The 14,339-nt window shown below is 41.5% G+C and overlaps 1 protein-coding gene across 2 annotated transcripts in view; it reads right to left on the minus strand.

Moving 5' to 3' along the window:
- cd276 (CD276 molecule) overlaps positions 1-14,339 on the minus strand; it is a 46,317-nt gene that overhangs the window by 13,473 nt on the left and 18,505 nt on the right. For both annotated transcript variants that reach the window (XM_049718985.2, XM_049718986.2), the window contains exons 5-6: positions 3,447-3,584; positions 1,610-1,651 (exon numbers count right to left, since the gene is read on the minus strand). In XM_049718985.2, the coding sequence (XP_049574942.1) occupies positions 1,610-1,651; positions 3,447-3,584 (180 nt within the window). The remainder of the gene's footprint in view (positions 1-1,609; positions 1,652-3,446; positions 3,585-14,339) is intronic.

The raw sequence follows: 14,339 nt of genomic DNA on the forward strand, positions 1-14,339 counted from the left end.
CTGTGCTACCCTCCTCTACCCTTTTCGCTCACGCTAAAATATTCAGGCCGGCTAGTTGTGGGGCAGCTGACCCCACTCCTGGCTGCACGGATCACTCTGAAACATTCATGAGGGACTGGGAGGCAATAAAGAATAGAAAAAGTCATCGGCTCTACCGCCATCACCTCGCGGCTTATTAAAATCACATGGTATTAACTTTACTGTTGGCGGGAAAAGGCTAAATAATTCAATCAGACTAAAGGAGGAGTCAAATGAATGACGCAAATGAGATTAACGCTTGAGGGAGAAATGCTCAGGATGGTGATGGGCATTTACTGAAGTTCACTTGGCTTCTTTAAAGTTGTTTGTGGATTTAATAGTGGTCGTGTCGTCAAGTCAAACATTTTATTTAAAATAAATGTATTTATTAAGTTTGACAGGCTCCACATTTGACCAATATTAACAAAATCCCCTGATCAGTCTAGGCTGGAGTCCATCAAGTCATTTGGAAAGACCCTGGCCCCCGAGAGACCCCGAACAATAGACGTATGGATGTTATTTTGCAAAACGACTGAATTGACTCCGGATTTACCTGCCGACTGCAGAGACTGAGCTAGAAGCGTTGGCCTTGCTATCAGCTCCTAAAAACGTCTCTTAATTTAATTTCCCTACTGACATTACATAACATGTCTCATTTTTTGTTTTTATTCATTGGATATTCCAATAAAAGTGTGAACTTAATCAAGAGGCAAAACTTTAAAACAGAGAACTTCAAGGTTCTCCGGGGATGTTCCCTTCCCGGTACTGCGTAGTGTCGATGTACACCCCAAATATCAAAAAGTGCGGCTCCATCAACACGCTTGACGTACACGGGTGCTCTGTCACCGCCCATTTGGTGCAACTTGAACATAATGAATTTTACAGTCAAGCTTTTTGAGGAAGGTGGAATGTAAAACAGCTTGTTGGCGTCTCTAAATGAGTGCATCTGTCTCCATTCAACACACACAGACACACACACACACACGTGCACACACAGCACACACACACACTTGACTAAGAATGATGCCAACAGGCTGCTGGACTTGGTGCCTGGAGCAGGTCTCATTTTTTATGTGCATTCATGCTTCATCAGCATTCACTGGCACTTGAGTAAACAAAGTTAACATTCACTAAGTGCTTTTGTTGGGTCGCCCTAACACCTGCCCACCTGCTCAGACTCTTTGCTTGAGTGTCCAACTGCCACATTGGCTAATTCATCTTCTTGCTTGTGTTTGACAAGCAACGTAGGCTATTGCAATAATTTACAAAAGTGCACGTTCTTGTAATTGTTGGTTTTTCCTTTCAGACAAATTGTTCATGTGTGAAGCCGGCAATTATTGGAGATTGTTTGGCAATTTTGGTGATATCGGCTATTTCTGCAACTCACCGTCTTCTGTTTTCTACCACTATGCCTTAACAGCTCGACATTGTGGTTTTTTTTTTGCATACTTTCTTTGTCCTTACCAAAAGCTGATAACACAAAGAAAAACATTAATCCTGCCAAGTATATTTTTCCCTGTCATAAACATACAGGCAATATTTCCGCGATTTCGATAACTGCGCTTGTGTGAGCAGGTGTGGATCGGCTGACCTGTCTTTGACTCTTCTTCTTCGAGTTCCTTGGCCTCTTCAGCTGTGAGGGAAAAAAAAAGAACCGGTATGAGTGGAAGTTGATGGGCACAATGCAGTCACTTCATCAGCAGCCTGGGGCGAGCTCAAAAGCCATCAAGCTCAACACAACTGCGCCCCGTCGCGACACGCACGCTTGCACGCACGCTTGCACGAACGCAATCATAGCCATAGCCAAGCCCAAACATACTATCCATCCTTCTCATCAGGAGAGTAAACACATTCGGCTTTAGCTGCTGGCTAAAAAACAATCAGTAGAGTTGTGGAATGACACCACTATGGTGAGTGACACACTTGCGCATAGGAACTTTTGAGTTGTGCTTAAACAGACTTTTTAATGGGCTTCTCGCAAATATTTCAGTTTCATCTGTGCCTGGCCACCCATCAAATACAAAAAAAATAGTATAATTTTTTCGGAAATTGTGTCTGCAAGCCAGACATACATTCATATTATTTGGATGATAACCACCAGAGAGAGACAATTTTTTTTTTTTTTTAAAGTCAAAGTGGGCATTGACATGAAACAGAATTTTCCTTGGCAACAGGCTAACTTCAAGAAATTCTTGCTTTTACAAAAGCAAGTCAAGTCAGACATGTTATTAGTGTTTCAAATTATATAAAAAAAATACTACATAACATGATTTATATAGTGTGATCTGGGACGGCAAGGAGAACATCATTCTGTTCCGGTAATTACCATGACGAAATGTCTGAGAATCACTTAAAAAAAAATAAAACTGCTGGTGCGGACAGGGACAGGATGGTGCAAAACCATGGGCTCCGCTGTCATGAGATCCGCGCAGAGTGGAGGAGACATTTAAATAAAGGTCAGTCGATGTCTGCAACGGTGCCCAGAGGTTTAAAAATAAATATGGAAGTGACACAGACTTAGGAGTGGGAGAGTAAATAGCTCCATGGAACATATACAATCAAATGAAATGGAAAGAGAGAAATATATAATACACTGCCTGCCAGAGCTCTTGGGGTTGCGTGGCCCCCTTTTTTGTTGGGTGGAAAGGAGGTGGCGGCACTGAGAGCAGGATTGATTATCTGGTTAGCCATCTTATTGAAATGTAAAGGCGTACAGACGCTGTTTCCCTTCTGGCAGCGCTTTGGTGTTTGAAGTGGAGGTGCCGCGTTGCCTTGTTCGCGTACAATACACACTAATGGAATGACAGGGTGTGACGACGGAGGATTATAAAAGCCAACACAACGGCCTAATTGTGCTTGTCTTGTCTTTAAATGGTGTTCCCGTGCCAAGCCGGATTGCAGTGGATTCGCTCCTACACGCGGAGTGCGGAAGGGGTCAGTTAAAAAAAAGTGTGGAAGTAAGCAATTTATCTTTGCTGTCTTCCTTGTCATAATATATGTGGGCCTTTGCGGTGCGTATCATAACCCAACCAAGCAGTGAAAGCTCCAAATCCGGGGGTGGCATTCTCGATATCTTTTTTTTTTTCCTTACAATCCTCACAGCCTTTTCCACTATACTTGATAATGAACACATGGATTGATATCAGTATCATCGATTGCGTATAATTTGATTATTGGATTGTTAGACTGTTTACTTTTACTTGAGTAATATTATTCTAAAGGAACAGTATTTTTTACTTAAGCACATTTTTGGGGGTATTTTCTTTTTCTTTAGTTACCACGCATTTATATTTGAAAACACTGACCTCCAAAATGAAAGTATTCACATTTTGTTCAACCCGCAAGGCTTATACGTTGACATGAGTCTGGTGGTGAGCCATCATTAGTGAGATGTGAGAATGCCCACCGGTGTCGAATGACCTCCTTACCTTCTCTCCTGGCCTCCTCACAGCTCTCCTTGATCTTCCTGCGGCAGACGGCGGCCAGCGCCACGAGCAAGACCAGCAGGCACACGGCCAGGCCGACGGTCACCCACAGTGCCACGGGGGGGAAGGAGAGGTTCTGTCCTGAAGCGGGGGAAGAGGGTTGGGGATTGAAAGCGGGGGCAGTGCAGTAGACAGGAGAAAACATTATGAGTCATACTGACTGATTTATTAAATTCAAATCTAGGTCAATCATCGTTGATCTTGGTGTTCATTTTGATTCACTGTCAGACTTGGTTTTGCACCTAATCCTTGGTGAAAAACTGATCCCAAATTTTGTCCCAAACATTATAACAGAAATTACATTACTAATCATCAGTGGTGACCATTTACCAGTCTTCACACCCAAAACCGAATTATGAAAGACAACAGAAGGATGAGTCAACCTTTTGGTCTTTGTGAGAATGGTTGGATGGACGGCTGGTAAGAGCCTCTTCAGAACTCCTTTTGAGTCATTCCATCGGGTCCAGATGGCTGCTTTTTTCGCTCAAACAACATTGGCATGGCATTAAGCAAGCTGGAGCTAACTATCGCCTTCTGCCGTCGAGGTTCTGATGAAGGGCGTTTTTGGTGCATTATCTCCAACAGGGATCAGGACACAAACACGATTATGCATATTAACACATAAATTGTGTTTTTAATTAATGCTTTTCCGACACAGCTCTCTTGTAAAATCACATAAAAGTGAGTTACGGTGTCTCAGCAAAGGGCAAACTGATGAGTAGAAGCAAAAAAAAAAAAAAAAAAGGGGGAAATGGTCAGCAGGAAAAAAAAAACTATATCAGAGACACAGACAAATTTCCCCTGAGTATTCAAACTGAACAGAGGGAGAAGAAAAGAAAACAGGCGAGCCAGTGAATGGCTATGAGCCTGGCGGTAGCACAAACAGGCTTCCTTCAGAGAATACCCGCTCTGGCCAGATAATAATGGAGAGGGGAGGAAAAAAAATACAGAAAAAAAATGCTGGCTTTGGAAAGAGGAAATGATGAAGCATCTGCAAAGCCTTGGCACAGAGTCTCAAGGCAGACAGTCAAGGCTTTATACAGTGAAGCCAAGATGGAGGGCAAACAGAGGGGATCCTTCCCGGGGATGAGCCTCCGTCAGAGGTGCTCCATCTGACGACGGCAAACAATTGTTCCTCTTTGTCCCTTGCAAGAGGTAATGAAGGGGCAACAGTGTTCAACAAGAACGAAAAGGATATTTGAACATGGAACAAGTTGTACAATTTGGAGTCCTACCAAAACTGTGGTTAAAATATTTGAGCACAGTTATTTTTCTCCCAGCTGACTTTGGGTGAGAGGTCCCCAGTTACACCAGTTTTAAAACAAGTGTTCTGGAAAAGGAATAAATGAACATTTGACCTCAAACGGAAAATTTCATTTTGAAAGAGGACCGAATCCAAGTTGGACAAGCGCAATACGAAAAAAAAATCTGAATACAAACTACCAGTATTTGATATTAGTGCCGTGCCGTTGCTACAAAGCGAATGAAATGTGCTCAAGTCACCTGTATCATTTTGATAATAACCAGCCAGGACCGGTTTTTCCATCTTTGTTCTTTGCTATTTAAAAGACCCCCTGAGAGCCTCATTGTATCCACAGAGAAAAACATACTCAAAAACAGTAATCAGAAGTATATCTTCAAGTACTGCGCAGACACACACTCTCACACACATTGATATGATTTTTTTTTTCAAGAGTGAAGAAATCTGACGCTCTTCGGATTGCGTCGTCTTTCTCATTCCTTTTATTTTCACACTTTCCCGGCCACATTCCCGCTCCCTCAAGGCGGACTGATAAAGACAAATGCCACAGTCGGCTATCATTGCCACGCCGGGGCCCAAAGGGCCGCACGATCATATTTTTCTTCTTCTCGTGTTTGATGATGTGATTTTGTTTTCTTCAGAAATAGATTTGTCTCTAATGGCTTTGTTTACCTAGCCTCTATTCCCTTCTGTGCTAGGAAATGGATGGAGTGCCTTGGACATTACCTGCTGCAGCAGATTTTATATGGACTTGCACCAAACAAGCTTCTCTTTATAAGTGTATATCTCTAAATAGTTTGGGTGTGTGTGGGGTTGGGGGGGGGGGGGGGGGGAGTACATCAATTCCATCTTCACCATCTGTATAATTTCATGACAACTGCATATAACTCTGAAATTGGATATGTGAAAAAGATTTTGCCATATGGCACAAGTATGACCCCACGTTTTTGTCTGTATAGTCATCATCGTTATCGTTGAAAAAAATATTTTTAAGAGCCTGCAGTGTCAGTTGACATCAAGTTGAGCTAAAGCAACTATGCAAACCAAGATAATGATAGCCTGAAAAATGTGTTTCATTATTAAACACCATTGGATTCTAATAAGAGGTCAGACAAATGTGTTTCAACTACCGTGACGGTGGGCGCACTGCATCTGCATATCGAACGGTCTTTCAACGGAATCCTCCTCTATTGGTCTATTATTTAACACGTTGCCAAACACTATTAGCAGACCTACATCCCATTAGGGAGAAGAAGTCTAGCTAATAGGCAATGAAGCTAATTTTAAGAAGGTTCAGTTCTTCCGTCATTTGTTAAGCCCAATGCAATACTAACCTCCTTGCTGAAATTCTTGTTCCGGGGAATAATACCTTCTATCGTGAGTAAAGGTTGATTTATCAACAGCATACGTTTAAAGTGGCTATAATTAAAACTATTCTTTTTGACTCGAAACACAGGTAATCTTTTTTTTACTTTAGTTCATGGTGAAAGTGGTTGTCTAAGATGACAGCCGCTATAACGGTAATTAATTGGGAGCACTGACAATCATAGCAGTATCGCTGAATATTACTCATGACCGCCTAATTACATCAGACAAATATCTTTTGGGATTTTTTTTTCCTGTAGTGTTCTTCTACATCTGCTTTTGACACAGTTGTATGTTAGCAAGCAAACGTGATTGGGGTACGCAAGATAGATTTTGAGCTTTTAGCTTTTTGTCATGGCAGTAAAATTTGATGAGTCTAATAACTCAGTTCCGCAAGGTCAAAGCTTGACCAAACATTTTGTGGGGGATAAAGAGATTAATAGGTGCCACCTACTGACCAAAATGTACAGTTGCAATAACTGCACTCCCCTAACTCATCTTGAATCTGGACTGGACCGTTTTAAATTTCAACTCAGATAACCAAAGAGTCGTCAGCCATCTGACCATTTTAGTTTGATGTGTTATGAAGTGGTTTTCATGATCAAAAACGTTGCAAGTTCAAGATAAACTCTTTGGATGCACGAATCTACCTGTAATGGTACCGCTGTGTGTCATGGTGAACACAACTGCAGTTTATCTTATTTTGTCAGCTGGATTACAGGTGCTGCATTGCCTTTGGGTGTTTTGTATTTTAAAAGGCCACAGCAGACAGCTATGTTAAAAAATAGATGTTTAACAGGGCCAGGCAACAGTATGATAAAATGCGACTTCCTTATGGAGCTTCTAACATCGCCTGTGAGACAGAAGCCCTCCTTATTCTCTGGAAGACACTAGCGGGCATTCACAAGGGCCCAGTTCCGGTATTGTTTTGGCTTCAGTAAACGCGAGCGCCACAATTTCCTGGCATTTTTTAGTAGTCTGGGTGGTTTCTCTCACACCTTTAGTGGAATAAAGTGGTCCAAAGACACACTTGCCTGTCATCTCGAATGTGCCACGAGACGACGATGAGGATCAAAGCTGTTTTCCTACCGAGTGTCAGTTCAGCGTTACCTGCCTGGAAGAAACCTTTCGTCTTACGCTGTGACCAAAGGGGAATAATGTCTCTTGAGAGACTGATGCCTTCGGGCTGAAAGAAGAGCCTAAAGCCTCACTGAAGTCAATGTGAGGGATGAGAAAACGTCAATTAGGGGTTAGCCTTAGGTGTCATGCTCGGCTTTATTCAACTCAAAACGTCGGGGATGCTTACGGACAAGGGGCTTGACCAGCAGCTATGTGCAGTGCCCTGCTAAAAGACTCAAGGTGATCACAGCCATAGATTGAAGAACAGTGAAAACCCTAAAGTCAAAAACTTTGATTGCTTGTAACATCTGAAGTTGGATCAATATTTGCAAACCAATTGTTGACATCAATGCTTCACGAGACCACATTTTGGCTACGGCTGGTTTTATTTTGGTAGGGTGCTACTTCCTGTTTTTTGTTTTGTTTTGTTTTGCTCCTCGTCCCATTGGCTTGATGAGACAGAGATGGTTTTGACCAGGATTTTGGATTTTGCTTGACCAAGAAAGGTATTTTATATTGCTCTCTTGCAATAGCCATTGGCTAGCTGGTGACTAGCTTCTTCTCACTTGCCATTTAAAGGTAGTAAAGTGCGTTTACAGGGAGCCATAATGTTAAGAAAATAATTTTGTCAAGAGTAGTGACAAATCGTGAAATGTTTTATACTTGCATGCCAATTAACCACATTAAAATGTTATTTCAAACGCTGTACAGTAAATACAGGTTTTTGGATGGCCGAGATGAAGGCATACATTCATTAAAACAACACAGTATAAACAAGATAGAACTGTAAAGTCAATGAGATATAAAACTGAGAGAGACACAAGAGCTGGCGCTTAAATCACAATGACCGAACGCTGGCATTGTGATTGATGCGTACCACCTCAAAAAGTAGTGGCTTGCCAACATAGTGATTTAAACATCTTCATCAAAGTCTTGTGTGAAAAAGAGTGGCAGAACAATAAAATAAATAAAAGCCAACTCCTTTTGTGATGGACGGTAGCCTAGATGAAAAACACGGGTACGAATAGAAATGACGATGACTGATTCTCAGTTGTATTTTGGTATTAACCTTAAAACCATTCCTCAAATCCAGAAAAGCCCTTTCCATTAAAGCCAAGTATGAAAAGCTTGTAAGTGCACACTGACTTTTTTTCCAATTATTCAAGAAACACCTATGCTTTTTGAAGAGTGAAAGACTACAAGGTGACTTGTCGACGGGAAAAAAAACTTGGCCAACTGAGACTGATAGAAACGGTTTTCCATCATTTTCTTAGAATTTCAACGCAACCCCTCTATATATAGCAAGATGCTAGCTCGCCATTTTATTGGCATGCTGAGGAGCGGCGCGCTCATATCGCGAGCAACAACCTATCGTCCAATTACTAACGTGATTTGTCTGACATTATTGCCTTTCCCTCAACGACCCCGGTCTTGTGGCAAAAATAAAACGAGCGAGCGACGAGCAGGCACCCACATTAAAACCGGAGTAATGGCTGTGCATTAGCAAGAATAAAGTTTCTAAAGGCGCTCTTTTTTTTTTCTCAGCAGGGGGGTCTTTAAAAGCCATCTGCTGGCGTTGAAAAGCGTATGATGAGGGAAGGAGTGTGCAAAAGAGATTGAATAAATGAGAGTAGCCACATTTCCAGTGGCTTTTTTTCAAGACCTGACCCATATGTAGCACTATGTAAATAAAGCTGACTGCCGTGAGGTCGCTCCACAATGTTTTGCACGTCTATCTTTATGTTCCAGTACCTCCAACTTATTACTTCCAACTAGTCTGTATTAGTATTTTTCAATCCTTTTCATGACATAATGCAATTGTAATGACGACCCTTCGGCAGTTGAGTAAATGAACGCCCATGGCCACAATTTGCAGAAGTATGGTTTCATTCTGACAATGTAATGGATTATTAATTATGAGGTGCTGTGTTAAGGTCATCTCCCCTCGAGTCGCACAGTAATGATCCACAGGTGAATAATTTCGGTCAACCACTGGTCAAACCCTACAGGCTCAGGCTCTCATTATCACACACACTGAGAAAGGGTTGCGAGAGTGATGATATTGTAGTTTTCAATATTGTCGCTGTCCCATGAAACCTGGTGAGTCCACTTCAGATAATATTTTAATAGTTTTTTCAGCAAAACGTGTAGCTAGCCAATTAAAACATTAGTGTGCCTCATAGTTCAAATCTCAGATTGTGTGGAGTTTGCCGTGTCACTGTGTGAAAGTCCACATTTCATATGCATCTTTGCTTAGTTCAGTGTAAAAGGCAAAGACAGAAAAATTCAGTACTTGCCCCCCACTTGCTGTCTTGTGTTATTATTAGGGCAGCGAAACAGTCCGCCTTGTGCTTTTAATTCATACACGAGTGCAAAGTCTACTCGTGTCAGAGTTGCGAAACGCTCACTTCTTCTTCATAGTGCGTGACATATTTGCTCAGGGTTTTTGGTCCCGTCGCTGTTCAGCTGTCCAATTCCATTTTCTTCCTTGGCATTTTTCTTGCATGCAAATGTTGCATTTGTTTTAGCGCAAAGGGGAAAGTGTATGCTCACTGGTGAACATGGGCTGAGCTCATACCGGCACTGCACTTTTGACATGACATTTACAATCTATTTTTTACAAAAAGAAAAAAAAAACACTGTAGCCGTATCCACGCGAGGGAACGTTCTCCCCGTGTAAAGTTTATCCTTGTTATACTGTCCAACCTCTACCTCCGGGCTATTGTTTATGCAGTCTCTTTCTCAGCTATTACACATTCTAACCGCGCTCCACTTGCCGTATAGACTTTGGCGTGCTAACAGGACAGCCCAGCTCCAAGCAGTATTTTCAGTCAATTAACCAGTCTACTGGGCATGGGATTACATCCACCTGTGAAGATGAGAAAATTCACTCTCAAATTGCCAGCAGCATAATGTCTGAATAAGTTCAAATAATTAATTTCAGCTCAGTTGTCCTCCCTTTACACTTTATTCACAGAATTGTGCCTATTAACGTGTCTCTAAGATGCACCAGAAATACAATGCAAAAGTCTACAAAGTATGCCAGTATAAAAGCGCTCATCAAATAAATCATTATAATTAGCACATTTTGGTCATGCAAATATGAGAGAACGTAAAAATCGGCAATCTTACTGTTGGAAACAAACAAGTAGAAATAAGAAACAGCTGTGAAAATAACAATAGTGTTGTTTTCAAAAATAGTCAAGAATTTACTTCGTGTTCATTGAATCTACCAAGTCTTCATGTTTGGTGACTGCATTCTGAATGCCAAAATAAATGCTTCAAACTGTACAATTTTTTTTGTTTTACCTGCCAATTTTATACCAAAACAGTTTTTCTTTGCGAGTTTCGCATAATGCAAATGACCAACGTGGCCATTAGCAGCAATACATCCCAGCCAGCCACCTCCCTCTCCACTCACTCAATTAAGAGCTCCTGTGATGTCCAACAACTGACAGACACTCCATCACCTTCACACATCCGCCCTTACTGATTGTGGCATTAAGATGTCGGAGGCGCCCGGACAATTGATTTTCTTCAATCTTTGTTTTTCATTCCGTCTTAGCTTCTTTGTTTCTTCACTCGGCCATCTTGGCAATGCGGGCAGAACTTGGGAGCGCCATAATCATTTGACAATGTGGTGTTGTCTAAAATTTTAATTAGCTTTAAAACAAGTGCTCCCTTACCCTGCGAGAGGTCTAGGATGTGTAGGAGAAGATTACTAGTGACAGCTATCAGTGGCCAAACAGACCATCAGTGTGGTGGAAAAGACTGAGCAGCTGAGAGGAGTCAGACAAGGATGCATTGATCCAGAATTCCAGACATGATTCACCATGAAGACGAAAAAAAGGGGGGGTTGCTTCCAATTATTGCGTCGGTCCTAGTCTACTTTAACGAACCTCCTTGACACAAACAGTACACAGACTGTTTACTGACGCACCAAAGACTGAAGGACTCTCGAAAGTCAAAAGGATTTCTCTTTTCTACATCCTCTAACAACACAGCCAGTTTATAAGATCCAACTTGGGTCTGTTTTTAGAAGGATTTCTTGTCATCATTTTTGGTCTTATCTACCAAACAATTTGTCCAATTGGTCTGATCCTCGTCTACCCCAGAGACCACATACCACAAATTGACTGACTTCTGCTGTCTTCCGTCGCATGTAGCCCACCTATTCGTCCATCTATTTCAAATTTACGACGAGGTATGCAGATCTCAGATTATGTCACAAAGAAGCCAGCGCTTACGAATTGAAATTTATTTCCACGTTAAAGCAGAGCCAAAGTTAACATGTCGTAAGTGCATCGTGCTCACCGCGAGCGGTCTCCTCTGTAGCAGAAGACAAACGGTAGTGTCAGTCATCTTGCAGACACCCTGCAGCACACACCTAGTATTGCTAAAACAGCCCCTGTGTTGCATCACTGCGGAGCCAAGCCAATGAGGAATATCACACGGGAAATTAACGTTAACATGACATCCGTTCAACCAGCCCCCCTTGAAGTGTTTATTTTAATCGAGAACCCATCCGGCGCTATCGGCATCTTGTGGAATCATCTTTCGTGTTTGAGTTGTGGGAAATATATGAGTGAAACCACCGCATATGTGACCTTTGGATCGGTCTCTATGTCCACAAATCCCGATTTGAATTAGAAATGCAATCATGGAATCCACACTAAAATCTAAATGTTAAACCCAGGAACAAAGCAGTTCTTCAAAGAAAAAAAGGAAGGCTACTTTACAATGCAACGCAAGTGATCAACCAAACATGAAAGGGCTGGGTGGACTTCTTCAAAGGACTACGGGCTGTTAGTATGCTTCGCATATTGCTGGAGAACCTGGAGAAGTGGGCGAATATGTGATAAAATTTTTAAAGGCATATCGTTGGATAGTTTTTGGCCTGGCTGTCTCTATTTATACATATATTATAATATATTAGTAAATAATTGTAATTAAAATGTTTGATGCCTCAAGTGTTACTGTATAATTTGCCATCATTACAGGATTGTACATGAATTTGAGGGGAGGGTCTCAAATGCTACATTATAAGATCTAATTTGGAATAATATTATAATCCCTTGTGGCGAAGGAGCCATCCACAGAGTTGAAATCATTAGAATATGCAACTATAGGGAATTAGTTAACAGTGAAAGTTGATGTAAAATAACCCATAACACCAAAATTACCACTGAGATTTATGGATGAAATTGTATTAATATAACACTCCGCGGGACATTTGGATTTTTACTTTTTTATTGTTGCTGTCATTTTACAAAAGACCGAGCTTCACAGCAGTCTACTTCAAATGAGTCGTGCCCACGAGCTCCTCCGAAATATCAGTGAAGTACAACTTCTCATGACTTATTACTTAAATATTCTTCGCCTCCCTCCAGCGGTTTTACAGTAGGAAATCTCAGACGGACGGAACTTTTGATGTCAGTGAATGTCTCACTGAATGGGTCACACTGTGGCTAAATTGCAATTTGGGTGCGGATGTTTTTATTAAAAGCAGCAAAAAAGAAATGAATAAGTTCGATTGAATTTTTATAACATATATTTTACATTACTTTTATTGGTTATTTGCAATGAGTCAGGTCACACAAATGGGGAAAAAACGATACTGTGAAAAAGTAAGATTATTATTGTGAATACGTTGGGTGAATGTACATACTTTTCTATACAATAAGTGACAAGTCAAGGTTCGTCTTTGACTTTTTATGGCAATTTTCACAAATGCTCTCGGAAGCTCTGCCTTCTTCATCTTGTGTCTGCCAGTCAGTTACCCGGCAACACTCGTGTTCTACCACCTGTGTCTGATTTCCTTGCCGGTTCAAAGTCAATTTACTTCCTTGTTTTCCATCCAATCTTGTTGGCTCATTTGTTTTCTGGTTGCGTTTCACTCTTGTCCTTAGTTTGATTTCAAAAGGAAAAGTTGTTCCAACCCGTTTGCCTCACTATAGAGAAGTTCTACCTTTTAATCAGGCCTTCTAAATGTTCTCATCGTGCCTATCTGCTTTGACCCTTCCCACACACAAAAAAAAACATGCGTGTTAGTGTAACTAAAAACTAAATTTGTGATGGTACGTCGTTTGTATTGATGATGTCACGTCAGAATCACAACATTGTTTGGGTGAAAGAGACATTCCGATGACACTCCTGGCCATGGCATTTTTGGGGAAGCACACATAGTATGGCATTTTCTAAACCTATTACCGGTTTCATCATTGCACGCCCGCAATGCCATTACATTGTGTAATGTGGCAATGAGAAGTGGTGACAAATTGAAATCCAAGGGCATTATTGTCACCCGGCCTCGTGAGTGAGTCAGCGGGGACAATGTATAAATAGCCCTCCCGGTCGCAACAGCACACACACTCCAATTCTAATAGACTGTACGTTGGACAAACATAAAGTCTACGCACACCTGTTCAAATACCAGGCTTTACACTTAAAATCTGGATTTATTTTTATTTTTTGGTTGAAAGAGGTCAGTACTATTGTAAACGAAGGAAGCCCTCATAGTGGTAAACGATAAACAACTGTAAAATGTTGAATTGACTTCCCGTGAATGACCCTGTTCAGATTGCCCTCTTACAGTTTACATGAAGAAAACAAATTAGCTTCAACAAATTACCAACACATCCATCACTCGTCATGCGTGGGAGTGAACAAGAGTGGCTAAAAGCCCGGACAGACACATATTATAGATATGATGGACTCTTTCAGTGCGGGTCACCGAGTTGTCTCGGCCGTCGACGTAGTCGCACTTTACTTCGCCGACAGACGCATACGATGATGGCAAGTGATGAAATTAAGCAGTTAACAATATTAATAAGAAGCAACACTAGTCTGTTTCCTCATGTCTGTTATTACGGAGGGGCGGGTCGACTGAGCCCGACTGAATCCGAACCAGTGGGGGAATATTAATGCTGTCTGGGATACCTGTGAGTCATGGCGAGCCCCCGTTCATTTAAACGAGTATCATTAGGCGCACGGCCACTCTTTGACTTCATCATTCACAAGCATAGATGTGCTTTTTGACAATAGTTTTTAAAGATGCCAATCTCCTGGAGGGGGGCAGTTGGTGCTACTAC

This window comes from Syngnathus scovelli, chromosome 4, assembly GCF_024217435.2.
Source record: "Syngnathus scovelli strain Florida chromosome 4, RoL_Ssco_1.2, whole genome shotgun sequence".
Taxonomy (NCBI): Eukaryota; Metazoa; Chordata; class Actinopteri; order Syngnathiformes; family Syngnathidae; genus Syngnathus; species Syngnathus scovelli.